Source organism: Abramis brama (assembly GCF_963993115.1).
Source record: "Abramis brama genome assembly, chromosome: 16".
NCBI lineage: Eukaryota > Metazoa > Chordata > Actinopteri > Cypriniformes > Leuciscidae > Abramis > Abramis brama.
The window spans coordinates 21,401,491-21,427,774 of NC_139978.1; the positions used below are offsets into that span (position 1 = coordinate 21,401,491).

The 26,284-nt window shown below is 37.5% G+C and overlaps 2 protein-coding genes across 2 annotated transcripts in view; one reads left to right on the forward strand and one right to left on the reverse strand.

Annotated features, from left to right (window-relative positions):
- slc13a3 (solute carrier family 13 member 3) overlaps positions 1–10,000 on the reverse strand; it is a 16,911-nt gene extending 6,911 nt beyond the window's left edge. The window contains exons 1-8 of the mRNA XM_084086354.1: positions 9,620–10,000; positions 7,618–7,883; positions 6,217–6,380; positions 5,803–5,866; positions 4,576–4,755; positions 2,063–2,188; positions 1,506–1,598; positions 1,302–1,406 (exon numbers count right to left, since the gene is read on the reverse strand). Of these exons, the coding sequence (XP_083942480.1) occupies positions 1,302–1,406; positions 1,506–1,598; positions 2,063–2,188; positions 4,576–4,755; positions 5,803–5,866; positions 6,217–6,380; positions 7,618–7,883; positions 9,620–9,727 (1,106 nt within the window). The 5' untranslated portion in view covers positions 9,728–10,000. The remainder of the gene's footprint in view (positions 1–1,301; positions 1,407–1,505; positions 1,599–2,062; positions 2,189–4,575; positions 4,756–5,802; positions 5,867–6,216; positions 6,381–7,617; positions 7,884–9,619) is intronic.
- Positions 9,652–25,834, forward strand: mc3r (melanocortin 3 receptor). The gene is made up of 2 exons (XM_084086357.1): positions 9,652–9,974; positions 23,241–25,834. Exon 2 carries the CDS (start codon positions 23,264–23,266, stop codon positions 24,245–24,247), a length of 984 nt encoding a protein of 327 aa, XP_083942483.1. The 5' UTR covers positions 9,652–9,974; positions 23,241–23,263; the 3' UTR covers positions 24,248–25,834.
- Positions 25,835–26,284: the final 450 nt, after the last annotated feature.

Sequence of the window (26,284 nt, forward strand, 5' to 3'; positions counted from 1 at the left end):
GCTTCGGTTAAACAAGCGTATAATAATTTGGGTAAATGTGTAAGCTAGATTTATACCTATTTTTTCACATCTTCATGGACACAACAATGATTTCCCTCGTGTGTTATATTTTTCCTTGTAATAATGTATGATTTGCAAAAATGAAAACTGCTGCTTCTGTGTAGATGAGAGAATCAAAGTGTATGCGCGTTGTGCACACGCTACATTGATTATGGCCAAGCATGCGCCCTTAAAATAGCATATGAATAACATGCGCAACGCGCCACTGACTTTAGACTAGGTTTTTCCTGGTCTGTGGCGGAATTGTTTTCTAAACCTGCAAAATAGCATCAGGGAACGTTTGCGCCGGAACACGCCTCCTCTTTTCACTACACCGCAAGCGCAAGTTCACTCCTTAGTTTACCGGCGTGCGTCTGTGGAGGGAAAAGTCCGCTGTGCGCGGGTGCAAAATAGGAATGATACATGCGTCGATGTACAAAGTCAGGGTGCACTTGCGCTGGGTGCAAGATAGGGCCCACAGACTTTTGTTAAGAGAGTGTAATTGTTAATTAGTTCATTATTGGATGATGATTTGGATGTCATTACACACTTCCGTGATTTGGGAAAAGCCCTTAAAAGTCCTGGCAGAAAGCAATGCATAAGGATGTAGTGATATTTTGTTGGTAGTACCAGTTTGTTAACTAACAATTGTTGCAAACTGGTACTACCAACAAAATATTAGTGCATTCCTGAAACTGGGCGTCGTTACACTACATCCTTATGCATCGCTTTCTGCCAGGACTTTTACGTCCTTTTCCCAAATCTCGGAAGTGACCTTGACGTCCGGGTTAGCGGTAGCATAAGCCATCAGGCAAGTGTTATTTAAATAAACTCCTGATGTACTTACAAACTTTCCAATGCCTCGTTTTATGAGGACAGAACCTATTTGTACTACTGTAGAAGTTTGGTACCATTCCGGGCATTATTAGTGGGGTAATTTACGAGATAAAACCTTGGATCAATTAGCGCCTGCACTAAGCCATTCGGCTGATATCTCAAAATAAGCTCTAACTTTAATAATGTTCGACCAAGGGAAAAAAAGCTTCTGGGGGGTGTTTGGCTTGAGGTCATGGAGCAAAGGACCCTAGGTTGATTTTACTCCGAACCATCCCTTTAAGAGAGTGTGCAGTTATTTATTTTTTTGCATCAAGGTTTCCCTTTTAATTTGCACTTCTTAAGGTGTGCGTTTACTTTGCTTTTCTTTTGACTCATAATAAGCCCATCATTTTTCAGTATCTGCCTGTCACTGAGATGGGTCTTACCCTTTGGTGAAGAAAACCGACCATCCTGTTACAAACTTCGGATCTCGCGTGAACAGAAGGATGGCAAAAATTACGAAGAAGAAAGCGATAGATCCTTCTGCAAACCTAGGAGAGGGGAAGAATATATTTTAATTTAATTAATGTCAGAAAGCACAACAGAGGGAAGTACAAGTGTTTAGGTTGTTAAAATGCTCCACAACCTACTTTATTGGGCCCAGTTTCTTATAGTCCTCATCAATAACAGCTTGTGCTTTTGCTTCTGCGGCTGCCCGTTCATCATGTTTGCTAATACAAAGTCTGTGTAGAAAAAAACAGGCAGTAGTACATGTACATTGGCATGGCATGGCATGTGGGTTTTCAAACTGGGGGCCCAAGAGAGTACTACGGGGTCTGTAACAAGTTCAGACAAAAACATGTTAAAATATATATTAAACTGAGTAATTTAACCAAAATAAAATAAATAAATACATCTAACAGTACAGTACTATAATTAATAGTGGAAAAAACATAATAATGTAATGTAATAGAAATAATAATACAGTATTTTACAAAATAATAATAATATTTTACACATTCATAATATTAATTTTCATGTATAAATTGGGTCTTTATACATACAAACATATAGCTGCCTTATAATTTTAGGATGGGGTCCCTTGCATGATGAGGATGATCATATTTTTGGGCATGTGGCTTATAAAAGATTGAAAAGCCCTAGTAGTATACATGTGTCATTTTCTACATTTAGACTGCGTATTTACCGTGTGTTGATCCCGCCATAGAGGAAAGCGATCCAGATCCAGCCCAGAAAGAGGAAGAGGAGCATGAGCGGGAAGGCGAAGACAAACCATGAGCCGAAGTTTATGAGGTCACATTCAGGGAAGTAGCTACAGATACAAACATGGCAAGACACTGCAATTAGTTTGACTGTTTTTTGCTCCGCTCATGAAAATAGTTTTAACTATTTTCCACAGACCCCCTAGTACTCCCTTGGGGCCCTCTGGGGGTCCCCGGACGCCACAGCAGAAACGCTAGTATCCGTTCCTGAAATAATCGCTTTCGTTTTCGAATGACTCGTTTAAGTGAATGATTCAGTGACTCACTCATAAAGGCGGTCATACCACCTACTGGCATTAATCAAAGTAACCTGCAGAAAGAGACGCTGAAAAAAACATCACTAATGCGCTTGCGCTATACTTAGTGTTTGTAAGTAGGCCTTTATACACTTTATATATAAATCTTTTTTGCTTAACTTATTGTCCTTATCACAACTTTAAGATAAGGCTTTTTTATTTTTTAATTCTAATTTATTCTAATACATTTTTCATTTAAAGGCCGGCCAAAGCAGAAGTAAAAAATGGTGATCATATCAGCTGTAAAGCGTGTTTTTGTGTAACCTCAGCTCTTCTTTTGTCTCTCCTTTTTGTCTAGTCATTATGAGACATGTTCTTAGCCGATTAAACATCAGTGATGAAATATGGTAAATGATTGGAGGCTGTAGCCAAATGAGTTACTGCATTACATTCACAAAACCTAATCTAATCACATCTGAAGTATGCAAGAAACTAAAACAAATATACACTGCATTAATCTCTCAGTAAGTAAGTTTCCATTTGAGATATACTGTATACAGCTCACCTTAAGGCTTTTTAACAAAGACTCTATCACTTAACATGATAAAGGTTGAACCACAACACTGCATTGGTTTTATTTGAACAAAACAGTACCTTTGATCTCTCACTTCATGACAGAATTATATGTAACAGGACAGTCAGTTCAGTTTGAGGTCTTCATGCTTATCCAGCCAATAAGTTAAAGCAAGAAAAGTTAAATGTCTATTTGGTATAATCTGATTCTAGACTCACAATTTTGGTTTACAATGCATCATTTACATGCAAGTCATGAACAAACTAGCTCAACAGCTGCAATAAACTACATCCACTAAACTAGCTCTCAGTCTTTCCCCACAGCAGGTGCTACACTTTCAGATTTTTATGTCCTGATGGCAGCACATTTAGACTCTTTAGCTACGTTTTATATACCAAAAAATCTGGATTTTTGAATTTTTGATTTGAATAAATAGAATGATTTTGAAAAAAAGTTATGACAATGACGAAGAACTGAAAGATTTTGTACTATTTCTAAGGTTACTTGGGTAAATCTGTGACACTCATCATGTGAATGCCTTTGTAGAAAAGGTCAAACAAAAGCACACAAGATCCATTATGAACATTGCAGATTTGATCCTAGAATAATTTTTAATTTAATTTAATTTAATGAAAAGACCACAAATATGTTCATTAAAATGTTCTCAATTTGATCTAAGCTAATATCTCATGTCACATCTCATGCAATGTCTTTGCTTGCTACAAAAGTACAATTATTCTGGTCTTGCCTGGGAAAACTAAAGCTGGGATTTCGGCCATCTCAAACTCTGTGGTAATCGTGAATGGAAACCAAACTATGTTCCATTCTGGCTTGTTGTTGGTGACCTAATTACTTGGATAAACAGCTTTGTCAAAAGTACGTGGCACCCAAAATTCTTGTTAGTACATTAGTTGAAACAGTGCAGTACATAAATGGCACAATCACTGCGACTGTTCAACAGGGTTTTTATTTTATTTACTTAAGTGCAAGATTGTGTGTCACATAGTAATCATTATGAAGGCAGACTATGAATAACTATAAGTGAGCCAAGAAAATAAACCGACAAATGAAGTCCATTTAGTGGCACTGAGAAATGTATTCATATTAGCGTTAATTAAAGCTAATGCACTCATTTGGATAGCGCTGATTTAATTCTGTAAACTGGAGCCTGGCCTGAATAAAGATTCTCATCTTTGACATTGTTTCATTAGAGTTAATGGAGATGACTGCAGATAATAACTGAGGCGGGACACTATAGTGTCTTCCAGCACTGAAACTGAAAAAATCATATAGCTATTGCGCTGTCAAAAGACTAATTTTCTGCCAATTAAGTATTTTGGAGCTGGACATATTCATTATAGACATTTCCATAACTACACAAAATAACCACAACTCTTCCATGAGCACTTATAGTAGTTTTTCTTGTTATTCTTTCACTGTGCCTCTGTGTCTAGCCTGCATGTGCTCTTCAAAGCAATTTGGAACTTTGTATTGCAGCACTTTTTTTCATGAGGACTTTTCACTTTTAAGTTGAATTGCTCATGTTGTATTCCTCTTATGCAATTCATTTTGAATATAAGCATCTGGTAAATAGATGAATAAAAGAATGAATGCAAAAATGGTGTACCTCTTGAGCTGACCCACCAGGATCAGGTTGGGGGCTGTGCCAGTGAGGGTTGCAGTTCCTCCAATGCTTGCAGCATAAGGTATACAAATCAGAAATCCTTTCCACACTTTCATCTGGTATTCCGACTCTCTTCTGACCACTTCCAGATTCGTTTGCTCTGATCTGTCTGTCCAGTCAGGTCTGTGAGGTTACAGAGGGGACTGAATCTCTTAGTAATGACTCAGACTTTAATATTTAAGGTTATGAAAGGATGATCTAACAAGTTTTCATATTCACGTAGGAACATTCATAAGCTTACAAAACTCCAGACTATCATTACACTAATTTTGTTACTGCAATAACTGCAAGTCACATTATACTGATGATGATGTTGAACTTTTCATGGTAAATTTATTTCAATTATTACAATTCTTGTAACAGTTTTAGCATGTTAATGTATTTGGCCTTGGCAGACTAAATCGAAGCTAATCTATATGATATATAGATCAGTGGCATCAAACTGTCATGTGATTTCAGTAGTTTGCTGTGATCTCTTTGAACCCATAAACTAGTGTCTATATGATTTTGACCTGATCTCAGATCAGTTTTATACATTTGTAGATGTTTAATGACATGATAAATTAACTAAAAATGAAGAGTTGTAGTTAAGTCTCTTGCTGGTCTGATTAACCAAGCTCTACATAAAACAAACAAAACAAGCCCTACAATTTAATAATTATAGAGACACATCATTTTTAGTGGTATTAGATGATTTGTTAGTAGATTACACCTACAATAAAACATTTGCAGTTGGTTTGTAAAAGGTGCTTTTATGGATATTTGGGCTGGGTTTTCATTGCATTTACACTGTTCTGACCAGCGTGTGTGGAGTTTTGAGCATGAATCATTTTGCGAAGCAATTGGTTAAATTAATTAAAAGTCTTGAAACACTTCGTTTCTCCCATCATTACTGCTAATACAGACATGCTAAATATGCTGCTACTGTATAAATAGAAACACATAATTCCTGTAGCAGATCTAGGCAGGTGGAGCTGGGGGAGGTGGAAGGTTTCAGAGGAACTCTGGTAGCAAGCTGAAGGACTAGCCTACAGCAAACACTGAACCAGACTATTTAAATGTTTAAATAGTCATCAGACTGCGCCCTCTAGAGTTTCATGACTGAACTAGGTATATCAAATCTTCAAGTTCTTGTTCAAAGAAAGTCACAAATGAATTCTTCTCACTTACCTGTCATCCGTGGTTAGTATCTGTTTTTCAAAAGGAAGCACATGCATCTTCACCTGAGAATCACCTGCAATGGAATGTTTTATTTTTATAACTTAGAATTAAAATATATATATATTTATTTTTAAATAAAAGTAGGCTTCTCAGTATCTTTAAACATTAAAGAAATCTTGACTGACAAAAAAAGAAAAAAAAAGAAGCAGCTTTGTTCAGTTCAAAGTTCTCCATTCAGGTTGTAGGGCCTATATCATGTTGTCATGTGTGCAGGTTGATTACACACACAAATAATAAAATAAATATTATCAGACCAAATCAATCTAAATTGTATGCTGATGTCATGATTACATTCAATAAAAACTTTCATTTCCTAACTAGCTTGCAACACACAGAATATGAATTTCTCCCCACTCTACCAACCCTCTGGGTCCCGCTTGCCCTTGCAGTTCTCTTTTAGAGTCTCCAGATTTCCAAACAGACTTTCCAGTATGGCGTTAGCAATGGGCAGCATCATGGCTGTTGTGGCTGTATTACTCAACCACATTGACAGGAAAGAGGAAGTGATCATCATGCCTAAAATCAGCCTGGATAGGAAAGAAAGAAAAGTAGAGTCATACCTTATGTATTATTACGCAACCATTCCTACAATAATTAGTGCAATAAAATGTGACCTCACAGTATATACTGTGTACAAAGTAAAACTGTGTCAAATGGTGAAGCTTAAAAGTAATTTTATTGCCTATAAAACTGACAGTAGAATTTATATTCTATCAAAACTACTTTTCTGTCTGCACACACTGTCCAATAAATAAAGATAAAAAACTCCACAATCAATAAAGTATAAAAAGTATGTTATGTATGAAAACATTGTGAAAAGAATATCACGATGTGAAATACTACAATTTATTCGCAGAAACACATTCAGTATTAAATTACGTTTTACTTTTTACTTTCAGTTTTTGTGTCTGAGAAAACTTAAGATAAATATGTGGGATGAGAAAAGCTATATAAATAAGCAGAAATACTTTTGTTGCATTGTTTCCGATTTATCAAATGTTGTACCGACTAATAGAATTGATTTCTGACACAGATATTTGAGTCAATGACCAGATTTTATATTTGTGTAAAAGATCAAATTTCCGTGTTTACCATCTACAATTGCTAAAACTTAGAGACAATCTATTATGCGCTTTTTTTTGTTTTTAGGGTCAACTAGAATAGGTTTTCATGCTTGAATGTTAAAAAAAACACATTACTGTTCACATATTACATTGTTTTAGCACCTCTTTCCCCAGTCTGTCTGAAACACCAGGAGCTGCGTTTCTCAAAAGCATCATAAGCCTAAGCAGATCGCAGAATCATTGGCACCAATGGTACCATGGTCTCCACGATCAACTTAGCTCACGATGCTTTAAAAAAACGCAGCCCTGTTTAGTTCCTTTCTCTCTGAAGCCCCTCATTTTGAAAAGCGCACTGTGCTCTCATTGGTCGGCTGGATTAGTGTGTTGCAATTGGTCAACCACTTTGAATTTCAACACAATACTAATGCAACTCAACCAGGCCTCGCCCCCTTTTTTTCATATGCCTTGGGCAGGAATTATTTAAATGAGGAATATTGTGACGTGTACGTTCCTGGAAGAAAACTCAAGACTACAATCGAGGTGGTTCAGGGAGTTCAGAATCAGTGTTTACTTAAATAAAAAATAACTTTGTGCTTTGTACATCTCCTTTCATGCTCAAACAGCAACATTAGACACTAAAGAAAGTTGAAAATGTAATAAAAAGCGTAATAAGTCCTCTTTAAGACAGAATCTTTCTCACCAGGCAGGTTTCACTCCTACAATCTTCAGCACCCTGAGGGCTATACGGCGATGGAGACCCCACTCCTCTATAGCAGATGCCATCACTAAACCACTCAGGAACAGGAAGTTAGTCTCCAGGAAGTACTGCGGACAGACCTTCGAAGAAGGCAGGATTCCCATGGTGGGGAAGAGGCACACGGGAAGCATGGCAGTCACCGCCAGCGGGAGCGCTTCGGTACACCAGTACACTGCCATCAGAAGCACCACATACAAACATTTGCCCTCCTGGACAAAGAAACAGATGGATGTGTAGATACAGGGATGAGTTAATAAGGATTACTGTGACTGAATGGAAATTCATTTTCTGTAGGCAAGCAGATGTATGTGCAAATATGCGTGAGCAAAATTTTCACTAGGCACATTCTCAGAGCAGAGAGCAGCACATTCATTTTAGTTTAAACCTGTCTAAGAGTTAAAGTCCTTGTAGGCATATATTAAATATTTTAAATAAAGTCCTGCATTGTATTACAGATACATCATATTCTGACACCTTTAGAAGGCACTATGAAATATGGCATTGGCATGATGCTAGACCTTTTCTCACTAATTTCCCTTTTCTAAGCCATTTTGCAATCACTTATAACCAACTCATTCTTGGTTCATTATTTATCAGATCATTCTTGGAGGATGAAGTGTACAGTGGCTTGTTAATAATCTCATAAATTATGAACAGAAAGCTTTTGCCTTAATTTTGGACAATATATCGCTTCATCATTCAAAACATAAACTTCTTTTTGTTCAATTTTCTGCTTTTCTGCTTCAATAGTGCCTTTGTGTTGTCTTTCAAATTATGTTCACCTTTTGTCAAAGATGTTAAGGCAGTTTTGTATGCCTAGGTGTTCAAATAATTTTGGGGCAACCAAAAAGAAATTACATTCTATAATTCAAACATGTATGACTTTCTTCTGTGGAACACAAATGAAGATATTTTGAGAAATATCTCACTGTTTTTTTGCAATGGAAGCTTGTCACTAGAGCAGTACCTTTAAAGGTTTAGTTCACCCAAAAATTAAAATTCTGTCATTAATTACTCACCCTCATGTTGTTCCAAACCTGTAAGACCTTCGTTCAGCTTTGGAACACAAATTAAGGTATTTTTGAAGAAATCCGAGAGCATTCTGACCCCCCATAGACTGCAACATAATTGCCACTTTCAAGGCCCAGAAAGATAGTAAAGAAATCATTAAAATAGACCATGTGACAGTGGTTCAACCTTAATTTTATGAAGCAACAAGAAGACTTTTTGTGCGTAGAAAAAAGAAAAGGAAAAAATAACGACTTTATTCAACAATGTCTTCTCTTCCGTGTCAGTCTCTGACGCTGTTCATGTGAGCACCACAATGCATGCGTGTGATGCTGATGCAGGAGCCGGCCAATACTGAGCTGGTGATCTGACGTAGAACCCAGAAAAGACTGGCATGGAAGAGAAGAAATTGTTGGGGGTTGGGGGGATTTTTCGCACAAAAAGTATTCTGGTTGCTTCATAAATTCAAGGTTGAACCACTGTAGTCACTTGGACTATTTTAACAATGTCATACCTTTCTGGGCCTTGACAGTGGTGATGACTTTGCAGTCTATACCTTAAGGTACATATTGCTACTCTAAGAAACTAATACGCACTTTTTAGGTGTAAAAAAAAAAAGTATAAAGATGTCATTTTAAGGGTACTGCCCCAGTGACAATCTATTGTACCCCTAAATATACATTTTTTGAAAGTTTGTAACAACATTAGCTTGAGATTTTACATTTTTGGGTGAACTATCCCTTTAAGAAATAGGTGCTCATATGCTCTTTTTCGTCTACTGATAGAAAATAATATTTTCTGAAATAGGTCAATATCTGCGAATATTTACACAATTTTAATCAGCTGTGTGACAATTCTGCTGCTCTAACGCATAATTAACAATCCTCTGTGTTCAAAAGGCCATAGCATAAGGTGACTGATTTTAACAGCTCTTTACCTTTGGTGGCACAACGAAGAGCAGCGGGAGCAGCAGTAGCGGGGCGAGTATAAGAATGAGCTGTTTGCGCGCGCACCAGAGCTTCCTGGAAAACTTTGCAGAGTCCATTGCGGCATAAAACCTTTTTTCCTTTCCTTGTCTTTGCACTGGGACAGGCTGAGGCTCTGTCGCTTGGTCTCCAACTTTATTACTTTTGTTTTATTATTTTTTAGCACAGCGGGAGAAGATTAACTATTGGCTTACTCGTTAACTCCCTTAAAGACCCCTCGACTTTAGCCTTCAACGTGAGTCGGTCTACAGCGCCAAGAAAGATGAAGAGCAAAGTGTTCTGCTTCACACAGACTACAAAGAGAGAGTAAGCATTAAATGTATACTCTGTGTGAACTGAAGAAGTGTTTGTAAAGCTTTGATATTAGCAGTGTGACAGGTCAAGGGTTAAGGTTATAGGTCCCGCGTGCTGATGATTAATTTGACCTCACGTTTCTTGAGATGTTTGCTGTAGGCTAATGCTGAGTCATTATACTTTTGAATACCAGTATTAGTAAGATATTTGTATATAGGTTTCCACTTAGTTATAATAGTAGGCTGCATATAAATCAAAATGTATTAAATTATTTCTTTTAGTCAGCTTATAGTAGGCTATTAGTTTTGGTAATACTCAAAACAATCCCTAATTGGCCTCTTATATTTCTGGTTTGCTTTGCTATTGCTAGACTGTAATGCATGGTACACTGTGCCTGTGTGCCATGAATTTATGTGTGCAGATGTTATGCGATGGCATTTTAGTGCCTGTGTACTTCATTCAACTGATAAAACACACTACTTAACTAAACCAAATATGTTTTAGACCTTGAAATATACTGATAGCTATCATAAGGTGCTTTAGGGCCATGTGATGAATCAAAGTTCATTATAAGTGACCTATTCATAAACTGTATGTGACTAATATTTGTATATAGACTGTAAATAGTGTACTATTTACAAAAAAAAATCATGGTATAGGCTAGTATAGCCTACACATGACAATAAATAATTGCAGTAAACATTAACTAAAAGCATAAAATGCAACCTAAAACACCCTAATGTACATTTTATTTATATATATATATATATATATATATATTTTTTTTTTATATATATATATATATATATATATATATATATATATATATATATATATATATATATATATATATATATATTATAGCAGTGTTTATTGTTAATGATTTATCTGTGCATCATTTTTTTTTTTTTATGTGGCCTCATAATCTTTCTTAAAAATAACTACCCCTCCTCTTTAAAACAACATCTCTTTTCTGATGACGTGTTTACTGGGATGAGGGTGGGACAACCTGTCATGAGATCACAACAATAGCAAACCACACTGATCCAACAATCCCATCAATTCCCGATGGACAAAAATCAAGCCCCGCCCTAAATTTTTTCTTGTTTAAGAAGCTGCTTTTACTCGGACATACATCACAATATGGCAAAGAAAAGACTATACTACTTAGTATCCTATAGTATATAGTACTATATTAGACATCCGTTTCATGTCAATCTTAAAGCAATAACAATTTAATATGAATAAAATGTGATCAAATACACCGGGACTTCAGGGAAATATTTTTCCTTTTTTATTTTTTTATTGTGGAGCACATTAAGGGCAGGTGGTGTTTAGACATTTATTTTCCTTCCACAACGTCACATTTTGTTTTTATTTCATTAATCTAAAAGATTTTTTTGATTGCTTGAGGTTTTTATGTTTGTGAGTTTTATTTTCATTAATGATAAAAGCCTTGATGCTCTCTGTTTTGTTGACAAATAATTTTTATCAGTGAATGAAACTTTTATTTTTAATTTAATACTCTTTCCCTGGAAACACACACTGAGCCACACTATTCTGCTATACCGGGGATCTCACGTCATTCTTATAATACACACTGTTTTTAATGCTGCGTTCACTTATGGTATTTTCATGGTAAATGGTAGGCAACCATGGCATCCTACCACCAGCAACATAAGGACAAATGTACTGTCTGACCCTGCAGTTTAGATTATTACTCATTCCGGCTGACTCAGATCCTGTTAGCAGCAGCAGTATTGCAAAAAGAAGATTCAGATTTTTTTTTTTGTGCCATTGTTCTGTACAATTCAGCTATTGTCTAGGTTACTTAATGGGGCTGTAGCATGTGTTTCCAAACAAATAATTGATTATTGACTTTCTCTGTAGCTATTCATTGATTATTGACTATAGAAGTAGCCTATTTATTAGCCAAAATGTTTGATCCCCTGGGAATATATCATTAACTGCTGTCCGGTGCATATTTTCTTGCATCTTTTGAAAAAACTTTTGAGGCTCTGTGTGGAACTAAATCAAACAGGCAGGGCTCAATGATGTGCAGCCTCAGCAGGACCAGGACTTAGCCAGAGCAACAGATTAAACCCTTATACTGTATTCATATATATATAGATTGATACTGATACTGCATGTGTTCAAGAATGCCCACCTGAAGCATTGAGATGTTCATACAAACAGCATGTTTCAAAAGTGCCACAGTTTTAACTTTTTAGGGGAATTAAACCAGATAGCTGACTTACAGTTTCCTGTGCATATTGAGCTGAAATCAGCTTTAAAGGCACACTATGCAGTTTCCGTTTTTCTCAAACAGCGACCCCTAGAGTCGCTGTGGAGTTCTTGTTTTTAACGTTACTGTCGTAAATACCACTCACACAGAGCCGTCTCTGCACTCTTCTGACCGCGCTTTCTTTGTTTTCTTCGTCGACTCTGCCATGATTCACGTCTGAAATGTGTGCTAGTGTCCTCCATAGAGGCTGCTTCATATGTTGTTGATGTATGTGACGTCGTGCCGTAAAGCAAGTCGTGATTCTCGCAAGATTTGGCGGGGCGCCACCTCTCAAACCTGCATTGCTGGTTTTGCCAGCGGTTTCCCCTGCTATCGGGATGATTCGCCCTACTACGAGTTTGTTTACCATCGAAATTATTTCAAAGCTGTTATATTAAGGTACACATCTTGGATAGTGTGCCTTTAAAGGATAATTCCGGTATTTAGCACTTTGAGTCTCTTTTCTGGTTTGTTTTGGATGAACTAGAGTGGTGGACACAGAAATTTTGACGATGGGTCCGGTCTCGACTTTTTGACTCGTTTCAGAGTGGCTGGCTACGGGCATGCACAAACATGTCCTTAAAACAACCCTTAACGTTCGATTTCAAAACTCTGCAACTCACTGAGTGGTTAGTGGTGTTCGTTGATGTTCCAAAACAAGTAGCGTAGCGAAATACAGTTTCTGTCGTGTTTTATTTGGCATTTTGTAAAATCCCATTGATTTCTGTTGGAGGAATCATTGCTCGTTGATATTACTGCGCTTCAGACTCAAATATCGAGCGGAAGTTTATATGCGGTTGTGAGGTATCTGAAAAAATTGTTCCACTATAGCAAATAACACGGATTGAAATCATACATTTCGCCGATATATTTGTTTTTAATCGTCAACGAACACCACTAACCACTTGGTGAGTTGCAGAGTTTTGAAATCGAACGTTAATGGTTGTTTTAAGGACATGTTCGTGCATGCCCGTAGCCAGCCACTCTGAAGCGGTCAAAGGCGATTCTAAACGAGTCAAAAAGTCGAGACCAGACCCATCGTCAAAATTTCTGTGTCAACCACTCTAGTTCATCCAAAACAAACCAGAAAAGAGACTCAAAGTGCTAAATACTGGAATTATCCTTTAAGGTTACACAAACTTTCCCCTCCCATATTCTTAAACCAAAATCTCTCAAACTGGCCAATGAATGCAGAGTGAGTTCTCAAGCACTGGGATGTCTGCTGAACCTCAAGGCTCTGTCTTTTTTTTTTTTTTTTTTTAAATTGTATTGTATTTTCTCTTGGTAAAACATTACTAAATGAATGATAAATGTTGTTGTGGAATTACAAGAAATGTTTACTTACCAGATAACAAAATCTTATTGCTTTAATCTAATTTTGCATCTCTCAACATTATTTTTGCCTATAGGCAGCAAAACAGCTGCAACAAGAATACAGTTAAACAATAGACAGTACAAAATATTACAAAACAGCACATACAGTGAGGAAAATAAGTATTTGAACACCTTGCTATTTTGCAAGTTCTCCCACTTGGAAATCATGGAGGGGTCTGAAATTGTCATCGTAGGTGCATGTCCACTGTGAGAGACATAATCTAAAAAAAAAAAATCCAGAAATCACAATATATGATTTTTAAACTATTTATTTGTATGATACAGCTGCAAATAAGTATTTGAACACCTGTCTATCAGCTAGAATTCTGACCCTCAAAGACCTGTTAGTCTGCCTTTAAAATGTCCACCTCCACTCCATTTATTATCCTAAATTAGATGCACCTGTTTGAGGTCGTTAGCTGCATAAAGACACCTGTCCACCCCATACAATCAGTAAGAATCCAACTACTAACATGGCCAAGACCAAAGAGCTGTCCAAAGACACTAGAGACAAAATTGTACACCTCCACAAGGCTGGAAAGGGCTACGGGGAAATTGCCAAGCAGCTTGGTGAAAAAAGGTCCACTGTTGGAGCAATCATTAGAAAATGGAAGAAGCTAAACATGACTGTTAATCTCCCTCGGACTGGGGCTCCATGCAAGATCTCACCTCGTGGGGTCTCAATGATCCTAAGAAAGGTGAGAAATCAGCCCAGAACTACATGGGAGGAGCTGGTCAATGACCTGAAAAGAGCTGGGACCACCGTTTCCAAGGTTACTGTTGGTAATACACTAAGACGTCATGGTTTGAAATCATGCATGGCACGGAAGGTTCCCCTGCTTAAACCAGCACATGTCAAGGCCCGTCTTAAGTTTGCCAATGACCATTTGGATGATCCAGAGGAGTCATGGGAGAAAGTCATGTGGTCAGATGAGACCAAAATAGAACTTTTTGGTCATAATTCCACTAAACGTGTTTGGAGGAAGAAGAATGATGAGTACCATCCCAAGAACACCATCCCTACTGTGAAGCATGGGGGTGGTAGCATCATGCTTTGGGGGTGTTTTTCTGAACATGGGACAGGGCGACTGCACTGTATTAAGGAGAGGATGACCGGGGCCATGTATTGTGAGATTTTGGGGAACAACCTCCTTCCCTCAGTTAGAGCATTGAAGATGGGTCGAGGCTGGGTCTTCCAACATGACAATGACCCAAAGCACACAGCCAGGATAACCAAGGAGTGGCTCTGTAAGAAGCATATCAAGGTTCTGGCGTGGCCTAGCCAGTCTCCAGACCTAAACCCAATAGAGAATCTTTGGAGGGATCTCAAACTCCGTGTTTCTCAGCGACAGCCCAGAAACCTGACTGATCTAGAGAAGATCTGTGTGGAGGAGTGGGCCAAAATCCCTCCTGCAGTGTGTGCAAACCTGGTGAAAAACTACAGGAAACGTTTGACCTCTGTAATTGCAAACAAAGGCTACTGTACCAAATATTAAAGGTAGGGTAGGTAGGAATTTTATAAAAAACTTTTTTCCAAATTTGTTTAAACTTTCTATATATATCAATACATAATTAAAATGTAAGTACTCTGAAAAAAAAGAGTATAAAAATCGAGTGACTCTAGACCGTTTCATCTGCATTAAACACAGCTCATTATTTCCATTCGGGACGAAACAAAGGATTGGCTTAGGCGACTGTCGCTCTCTCGCAACCATGGCAACCACCCTTTTGCCACACAGGATCTGCCCATATGCGCGCGCACCCGTTTGATTTGAGGAATTCAAGAGGCACGGAACCTAGGAATAGCAAAACAATGGCAGAGAAAGAGCAATCAAAAATTCACATTACCGGCATATGCAGTTAGCGAAGGCAAACAAGGCAAAAAAGGAAGACAGTACTAGAAAAGGTAACGAACAAAAAGTCTTTGAATAAAACGCGTCAATATCCTCGGACCCTAGTTGCACGGCCTCTTGCACGACCTCCACTGCTTCGCCCTCGACCCCGGACCTGTCCTCGAGCTGACGATGCGGTACTTGTCTCTGGAGTGTAGTCCTCATCAGAGTCAACAATGCTTTCATCATGGAAACTCTTACATGCAGAACACCATATATGTTATGAATCTTACACGAAATTCATCTTCATCACAGTGTAACTGATGGTAATGGAAAAACGTGTATGCAATGCAACCTGTTTTTAGCTTTGCCTTATAGATATAACTAGCTCGTTAGCGAATCAAAAAATATTTTAAACTTTACCAATATCAATATGCTAGCTTGATAGTGAGTACTAAAATACATCTTATTTGTTTATATTCATAATGATAAAGTTAGATTTTTTTTATTACATGTGATTCTGACATGATGTCACTACATGCACTGTGCTCCTTCCTCTCCGCTCGGCTCAGGTAAATAATGCGTCTTCCAGTTCAGCGGTCGGAGTCGCGTGTCATGTGTTTTGGGGGCGTGGCTTTGGAAGGAGCCCAGAAGGGAGGGGGTGGAGTGAATGGAAATAATGAGCTGTCTTTAAAACAGTCGTGAGAGGTCTACAGACACTCGATTTTTATACTTTCTTTTTCAGAGTACTTACATTTTAATTATGTATTGATATATACATAAAGTTTAAACAAATTTGGAAAATAAGTTTTTTAGACAATTCCTACCTACCCTACCTTTAACATTGATTTTCTCAGGTGTTCAAATACTTATTTGCAGCTGTATCATACAAATAAATAGTTAAAAAAATCATACATTGTGATTTCTGGATTTTTTTTTTTTAGATTATGTCTCTCACAGTGGACATGCACCTACGATGACAATTTCAGACCCCTCCATGATTTCTAAGTGGGAGAACTTGCAAAATAGCAGGGTGTTCAAATACTTATTTTCCTCACTGTATAAGGTAGATGTTTGAGTACATTCATTAGTTATGCAACTTGTGAGTGTGAAAAACCTACATGTGCTGACTTTAGACCTGAATGGACTGAATCAGATTGGGTAAATTGGGTCTGAGTGAGAAAGGGAAAAGAAAACTCACTTCTCTGAACATAAACGTAGGAGCAAAGGTGTTCCAAGAAAGACCTCGATGTGACAAATTTGTGATGATGGACCCCAATTTTACCATCATTATCTTCTCTTATTATGCTACAAAGACCCTTTTAGCCAGTATCATTTGTTTGATTAGGAATACAAATCCTTATACTCATTGAATCTGCTGGGGGGAAAATTTATAAAAGCCCAGTACGAAGAAAAATAGACCAGAAGAGGAGGCGAAGCATGACTCAATATCATGCTTGCTTTCCTTGAAAAACAATGACATTTTATTTGAATGTCACTGACATGGCTGTCTTCATATATTTACCAACATCTATTTTGCTCTAAAGGGCACACATGAGAATGAATCTCCTACTCATGAGATAGGAAAATTGGTCATATTTAAGATCAGGTTATGCATCCTCGAGCGTTAACATGATGGTATCTGGAACATTGATGTGGTCTTTTATTAACTAACAATAAAGCCATAAAAAACAACAAAAAAACATAGAAAACATTAAAAAAGATCACCAGACTCTATAACTGTTCATTTTAGAGACCAGTTTTTTTTTTCTTCTTTTTTTTCTAGTTTTAATGTCTATAGTATTTTTTTATTATGTTTTAGTTATTATAGTTCTTCAACTTAAACTAAATTTAAAATAAAAAATAAGAAATGTAACTAGCTGAAATAAGTTATATATAAATATAAGTATATATATGTATATAATGTTTTTTATTTATTTATTTTTTATTTCAGTTAATCCCAAATTCTCATTTTGCCCCATGTACTGCTCTTACACCCTCTAGTGGACAAATTATCAACTCTGTCTCCCAAAAGTGATATGTGCTCATTTAAATAAAACTGGCTAAATGGTAGGTTGTGTAAGTATGAGAGCAAACATGAAAATGATTGTAGATTTTATTGTTGAATAGTTCATAACCATAATCATCTGAAAATACTGAAAAGGGCAAATCAGTTGCATCTTTAAAGGCTCTGTGAAATAAAGCACATGCACTGCTGCTTAAACTACTTAAAGTATTTTAAAGAAAAGGCGATTTGTGCGAGAGAAATGTCTCAAGCGGCTTTAATTCAGAAAGAACATTTAGTCTTTAGCCTGGATCTGTATTTTTGTAGGTTTGTGTGTGGATACTGGGCAAGGGTCATGGAACTAACAAATAATGTGAAGAGACTTAAATACACCCACATAAATTTGAGACTTTATGCAAAAACCTTTTTAAAGTCAGTCTTTCTGGGTTTTATAACTGTGTTTTAGCAAACACACTTTAACGCAAACCTAATTTTATTCTTTCACAGACTCAGAATAGCCAAAATAAAGTAAATGTGATTAAATTGCTGAATGATGCAGAAATTGCAGGTGAACAACTCATCAAATTTCTTATTTCTTATTATATTATGCGACAGCTGTCAGAGGGTTTTAATATTGTGAAATTTAGTAATATGGGTAATGTTAGAAGGGCCTTAAACCTATCCTTTATGAAATAGTGTCTCTAGGGCGCCATCAAATCTGCACAGTGATTGCAATAGCTTGCAAAAATATGAAATCAAGAAACAGTTGCTCTCACATGACGAAGCCATTCCACTTCAAGAACAAAAACACTCAATGATAGAACAAAACTGAGCCACACTCTTTAAAAAAGTTATTTTGCAAGAGACCTTAACTCAGAAACCTAGCTGTAATTCCAAAGTAGCAGTTACAAAAACATCCACCTCTGTAGAAACTGAATATACTGTTATACAGTATAACACTATGGACATATCAGTAGAACCTCAAAGATTTCCTGTTCATGAAATATTACATGTCCCCAGGAGACGAAAGGTTTACTTTGTGCTCCATGAGTCAGAGAGAGGTGCAAGTCAGGGGGGATTTGATTAAGACACGAGTGGACTCCTGAGCAAAGGTTATATTCCTCCCCCCATTTCTTGTTGCTACACGTTCTGACAGGTGTGCAATGACGAACAGGAATTTACATGGCTGAGAATTAGAGTAAACCACAGTGTATTATGAGGATTGTAAGAAATAAAGAATGTCCAGGCAGTCGTGATGTGAAGATGGTTAAGTCTTTAATTGATTCCTGTCACCAGTGTTCCACGGTATAAAAATACTGTTTTACAATGATTTAATAAAAAAATGTGATTAACTCTTAAATGCATGAATGTTTTGCCAATCATAATTACATTCTGGTCTTTAGCGACCCAAATCTATATCTAACACAGGTAGGTGGATCTCTACCTGTCGCGATAATAAAAAAAACTCTTGAGAAGAAATTTCAGAAGAATAAAATAAAGCATATTTTGTTACCTTTTGGAGCTTGGACGGGTTCAGTTTGAGCAGATGTTTTATACCATCATCACTGTCCTCGTCAGAGCTCATTTCCCCGTACATTCAGCAACTGGCTCATATTCGCGATCTCAAACATATTCTCAAAACTATCATTTTCAACATCTTCAAATCAATATTTTGATCGCTGACAGCTTCTTCACCAGATCCAAGTGACAGTGACACTAATATTTGATTGTGTTCAGTACTTGCTCTGCAGTAAATCGCTGAGCCATTTCAAGTTTTGCTGATATTCTTCCTATTCTTTTGTTTTCTGCCTGCAGTAACTATTATTATTATTGTTAATTTTTATTTGCATTCTAGAATAATAATAGTAATAATCGCGTTTAAACTTGAAAAACTCATTTTTAAAGTACAAACATTTTTAAAGCTTAACACTAAGAATTTGAATAATTGTAATGTGATGATCAGATGCAGATATCTTTTCTTGTTACAGTAATGAGAATAAAACTGCATTTTGGGGGTAAAATAAAAACGGGATAAAATGAGCTTAAAGGCACAGTATGTAAATTTTGCCGCTAGAGGTCACTTATTCAAAACACTAACAAAGGTGTAGCTTGATGATGCCGTAAATGAGCATGGAATCGTGGAAGGTGTCGTCTTCACCTCCACAGCCGATGGAAAGCAATTTCATTCTAATGAAACAGCTGCAATGCTGAATACAGGTCACTTTATTAGACTAATTAAAATTGTGGGGTAACGCAGCACTGTTTTACTTGGTCAAAACAATCATACTAAATATATATTTGAGCGTGTGAAAGTTATGTTATAAAGATACTTGCGTATGAGACGCTTGTTGCACATTGTATTAAGCTAGATCTATATAAGAATATATTAATAAAAGCTGGATGACTTGTTTTGCTAAATGGCATGCAATTCTTTTTAAAACGTATGGTTGAGTAAATGCTGTATTACTTTTTTTGTGGTTTTTGTGGAATAGATCTGCTACGCTGTTGCTGCTTTTATTGCTGCTACTGCAGAGCAAGTACAAGACTCGCTAAGGCCAATGCACACACGACACGCTGCTGTGAGCAAGTAAGACATGCTGCTGCGAATTACCCATAGCAGATCAATTCAGGTGGAGCTGGGGATGACATCATTGACAGGCAACATAATGACACGGTGACGGGACTTTACAATGGTTAAAATAGCTGATTTCTCTGGATTTATTAATTGTTGGAAACATTTGGGATATTGTAAATTTAATCCAAAAATCTTATATTGTGCCCTTATAATTATCTTGTACAATTTCAAAATGTATTAACAATCCTAACAATAGACATTATTTTTCTTAATGAAAAATATGATTTAGGCTATTTTTATATTTGGGGTAAAATGTGACCTGGACACCTCCTCTTGCTTCACCCACCCACCTGTTGAGCTGGTTTCAAGGGGCCTAAAACTGTAGTTTGAATCTGGATTTGTATTCCACAGGCAATGTAGTGAACGCTCAGACTGAGTTTAAGCATCATTAGTATTCTAACCCTGACCTGGCTGTACTCATGGGCCGGTAGTTAGTTAAATATTCAGATTAAATATTCAAATGTTGCTGAGGCTGGTTTGTCCTTGATGGATTTATCCAGTGGAGAGTATAGGGTTGGGAGATACAATAAGCTAGAAGAGATCCCAAATTATCCTAGAGAATGCAGAAATGTTCAGAAATGAATATATGTTGATTTTGTTGACATTACCAGTCTGTTAAACTCATTTGACAACTATAAGAAATAGGCCTAAACACAAAAAGGATTGTGCATTTTTCCCTTACCTACTATTTTTTGTTATTATAATAGGCTACTTTAATTTTTATTAAATGGGAACCGGAACCGGAATCGTTGAGTGGAACCGGTATCGGAACCGGGAAAAATTCTTACGATTCCGGTTTCGGTTCCGGACAAACGCAGAATATTTGTATATCGATAGCCTGTGTGGTTGAAAAGACTGAAAGTAAAACTGTTTCATATATATTGACAACTGCCCTTTCTGGGTCAGCGACAGCGCAAACAGATTTGAATGTTCCGGTGTGAAGTTTTTGTCATTTAGGAATAAGACCGCGTGGGTGTTTGAATCGAGATCGAGATCTTTTAAAGATTAATCGTGCAGCTCTACTGTCTTTACACACACACACTCTCTCTCTCTCTCTCTCTCTCTCTCTCTCTCTCTCTCTCTCTCTCTCTCTCTCTCTCTCTCTCTCTCTCTCTCTCTCTCTCTCTCTCTCTCTCTCTCTCTCTCTCTCTCTCTCTCTCTCGCTCTGCGTCTCTCTGACGCAAAACGTATTCGAGTAGGCGAGGGCTTTTCAGTGCATTCATTACTATTTTAATATGAGATGAGACGTCGCTATTAATGGATAAGCTCCCAGCACTTCACCCACACATCACACCAGAACCGTTTTCGTAAATTAGGAATCTCGCACGGTTCCGGTATTTTTCAAAAACAATAACGGTTATGGATAAGAACCGATTCTCGGTTCCCAACCCTATAAATATAATAAAAATGTCTAAAAAAATTAATACACTTCTCAAACCAAAGCTCCATTAATTCTGACTGAATCTCTGTAGGCTATATTAGTTTAATGGTCAGGTTCATTTATTCACTTACTCTCGTCAACAATTTGGTAGGCTACTCTTAGATTAACTGATACATTTAGCTTATGTTTTCTTCCTGTTTTTTTCTGACAAGGCACCAATCAGAGTCAGTATTGATAAATGATTGTCTGCTGGAGTGTGAACTGCACCATGTGAAACAGTCTGGTCTATAACTTGTCATGAAGTCATTGAAGCAGGTGATGAGGTGTGAAACAAATCAATCAATATCCTGTGGGAATATGACTCTTCACATGGATCCACACTAAAACTACTCTTACAAACACACAATATTTGCTCAAACTTTATTCACTTTATTCATTTATTCACTTGGCTCCTGTAGTTTTTCATGTAGTGTAATGTGTCTCTCCTCAAGGTTTCACAAGTAAAAGCTTTTGTCAGTAAAATAAATACCATACAGTTACCTGGATACTGCTGCATGGTATGAGAGAACAGATTTCTCTTTTAAGTGAAGCCACGTATTTCTAATACAGCTGTGCACAAACAAGTCAGCAAAATCAAGATATTACAAAATCACTTCCATGCAAGAGCTCAAACGAAATAATTAGTTTTATTATAACGCATTAACCCTCTGATATATAAAAGATCAAATCGAAATAAAAAAAATCTAAAATAATGTTTAAAAAAACATGAATCTCTCCCAACCTTTTTTGTGTGTGTTTCCAGTGCACTGCTTTGTAATTGTTTTTCTGTGTAAAAATGCACCAGACGGATGAATTTGACTGTTTTTGCGCATGAGCAGTGTTTTAGTGTTAAAGTCAGCATGCATGAAACGGATGTTGTGTGATAGCCTAGTCTTTTCTTCCTATTGTGACGTATATCCGAGTGAAATGGCTTTTTGTTTGCTTGTAATGTTTGCTAAGTGATCTCATGTGAGTGACAGGTTGTCTTGTCCTCACACCGAAAAACACATTATCAGAGCAGAGAAGAGAAGAGACTTGAAGATACAAGAACTGCAACCTTTAGAAACTCCTCTCGTTCCTTTATGTTCCTTTACATTTACAGTTCCTTTCCTTTACAGTTAAAAGTAGTGTGTTTTTTTACAACGGACTGATTCCTAAACACGCTTCAGGACTCTCTAGGTATTTGGTGCTTTACAGCTTTCATTAGCCATTTTCAATGTATATTGTCAATAATAACACACACAATGAATGTATTAGAGGGTTAATATAACATATAAACATTAATACGTGACAGTCCTTGTGTGTTTGTCCTGAAAGATATCTTTGGAAAATAAATGAATGATTTGATAATTTGGATCAAAGAAAGCACATACCTGCCTGTTGCCATGCACTATAAATGTGTGTCTGTACCCACATCTTTCATTTAAAGTCTTAAGCAATCACACAAAGAGCAGGCGGAGGCTGCATCTGCTGACGTACAGTCAGTGGCTGTGAGAGAGTCGGTTTACTCCGAGCCACTGAATCACAGAGCATCTCTACAGGAGCATCTCCAACAAACAAGCAGCAGAGGTTTTTCGAAGAAACCGCAACATCTGATTCTTCAACTACATCTGCAGCTCTCAGCTTCCTTTATTGTTATACATCATCTGAACCAGTTTTGTTCTTTATTAGCCTATTCTTTTTTTCCACTCTAATTTCCATCTCTCATCTGTTGTCTGTTCTTCTCAGTCTCTTTATCTTCACAAATCCTGATGAACGACTCAAACCTGCAGTTTCTTAAAGGGCAGCAACCTGCAAACAGCACGTCTCTGCCTCCTAATGGCAGTACTGTGGATCCTCCAGCAGGGGCGCTGTGCGAGCAGGTCCAGATCCAGGCGGTGGTTTTTCTCACCTTGGGTATTGTGAGTCTCCTGGAGAACATCCTCGTCATCTCGGCTGTGGTCAAAAACAAGAACCTTCACTCTCCAATGTACTTTTTCCTGTGCAGCCTGGCTGCTGCGGACATGTTGGTAAGTGTATCGAACTCTCTGGAGACCATTTTCATCGCAGTACTAAACAGTCGCCTTTTGGTGGCCAGTGACTATTTTGTGCGTTTGATGGACAATGTGTTTGACTCGATGATCTGCATTTCTCTTGTGGCATCCATCTGCAACCTTCTGGCCATTGCCGTCGACCGCTACGTCACGATTTTCTACGCCTTGCGCTACCACAGCATAGTGACCGTACGCAGAGCGCTGGTCGCCATCGCCGCGATCTGGCTGGTGTGTGTGGTTTGTGGGATCGTCTTTATAGTGTACTCGGAGAGCAAGACCGTGATCGTGTGTCTAATCACAATGTTCTTTGCCATGCTGGTTCTCATGGCAACTCTCTACGTACACATGTTTCTTCTCGCCAGACTTCATGTCCAGAGAATCGCAGCATTACCCCCAGCAGCAGCTGCTGCTGGCAACCCGGCCCCGCGTCGACACAGCTGCATGAAGGGAGCCGTGACCATCTCCATCCTCCTCGGGGTGTTTGTGTGTTGTTGGGCGCCCTTTTTCCTCCACCTCATTCTGCTGGTGTCCTGTCCGCACCATCCGCTCTGCCTCTGCTACATGTCTCACTTCACCACGTACCTGGTCCTCATTATGTGCAACTCTGTGATTGACCCCCTCATCTACGCCTGCCGCAGCCTGGAAATGAGGAAGACCTTTAAGGAGATACTCTGCTGTTTTGGCTGCCAGTCTCCAGTTTAGACGTCAGTAAAGAATGCCTGATTTGAAGCAAAGACTGGATGTGTCAAGAAATCGTCTACCTTGATGTAAGATGCCAAAAGCTTGGTGGTCAGAATAATTTCACACATACTGAGATGAGGGTATGAAAGGAAAGCTTTAAACCTGGAAGGTTCAGGTGCTGTAAGAAAATCAGAGAGCTTGAGGGTAGATTGAATGTCTTGCTGAAAAAAAGCAGATTCTCATTCTATGGAATCTTAAAGGGTTCTGTTGGGTGCTTCATATAAAAGGGTTCCCATCATGGGATAAGTTTATGGATTTCATTTTAATTTGTTAGAATTAGTTTTATAATGAAATTTTATCAATTAAATGGCTATACATAATTATAAATAAATACTTAATCTTCATTATTTCTAGGTGATAAATCAAATAAGTAAATTAATCACATTGATCATGTGACTCTACATGTTCTTTCATTGAAGCCAAGGCACTCTCATATCAATACATACATATTTTGCATTTTGGCAAATTTTTGTGGCGAATTTGTATGCATCTTGAACCACTTGCTTTATTTTTCCTATAAACCATACGTTTTTGTACAAATCAAATAAAAAAAAGTCATGTGTTCTCATGAGAACAGGTTGTTGAATCATCTCAATTTATGTTGGATCACATGATCATTGAGTTTTAAACAAACTTGTGGCGTCCATGCAGCTTGACTGCAAAAGGACAAACCAAATAAAAAGAATTATAATAAAGATATAGAATAACCTTTTCACTAGTGGTATTACACTTTTAGACCCCACAGTACAGTATGTTTAAAATGTGTAAATAGTATATTTTAGGTATATGTGACAATGTTCGGACCATTCTGTCTGATAACGGTGTGTAAATGCTTGTGTTCAAAGTTGCTGAAGTGAAATCTTACTAACAGTCATGTGGTGAAACTTGCTTTTGGGACATTAAATAAATCAGGGCGCATCCTAAACATATGACTGGATCTGTTCATCTTTAATGGTGTCCAGCTTTGTTGCTTATAGTTGTCAGAATCAGACTTGGACTTTCTGCCATCAGCATCAATATGCAGTCAAACTCAGCCCAACTGCTACAGTCAGCTTGTGTGGATCAGTTAGTCTCAAATTTCTCTGTTTTTACCTTTCAGCGGTGGAATGTGACTGGGGACTGAGCCAACAGAACATGTCAGTTCCAACACCAAATATCCCTCATTTTTGGTGTTTTTGCCTTTTATTCTGAAGGGGGAGAGAGAGAGAAAAACAGGATCAGAAAAGCAGGATTTAAACTCAGGTTGCCAAAAGCACAACTGCACTGTGTGACAGAATGCTGCCCACAAGACTCTGACCAAATATCCCTCTTATTCCACTAAACCGCAATATAGTTTAGCTTTTTATGGTTACAAAGTGGTTTAAGTTTAATATTCTGCTTATTTAGCTGACCTTTTTGTATTGAGTCTCACTGCAGTGTTATTTGGACTGTGCTTGCCACTCTATTAACACTTTAAGCGCATGAGCTTTAGCACTTGACTTGTAACTGTGGCCACAAGCTTCAGCAAATATCTGCAAAAAAAGTAAAATAAAAGAATAAGCATATCATAGCATGTGTTCTCTGTTCCTTCTTGTGGAAAACATGAAGCTGTGTGGTTCTGGAACTCCCATAGGATATTAAAACCAGAATTTTTTGATGTAGTGGGGACATTTTTGGTCCCCGTGAGGAAAACGTCTTTTAAATAATTTAAGGGATATTTTTTGAAAATGTAAAAATGCAGAAAGTTTTCTGTAATGGGTGGATTTGGGATTAGTGTAAGGGGATCATGTACGCATGTAACCGTGGGGACTTAGGTCCCTATGAGGAGACGAGCTTATACATCATACAGAATGCGTTTTTTGAAAATCACATTAAAATTTATATATATAGCACACCAGGACTTAAATCATGTTTATCAGGCATTTTGGGAGATAAGTTATACATCAATATTCCTATGAAATATTAGATATTATTATTAAAATGTTGCTAATTATTACTCCAATTATTACACTTCTTTTT

What these genes read in the sequence shown, in the direction of transcription:
- mc3r (XM_084086357.1), top strand. Translation starts at nt 23,264, where the DNA reads ATGAACGACTCAAACCTGCAGTTTCTTAAAGGGCAGCAACCTGCAAAC.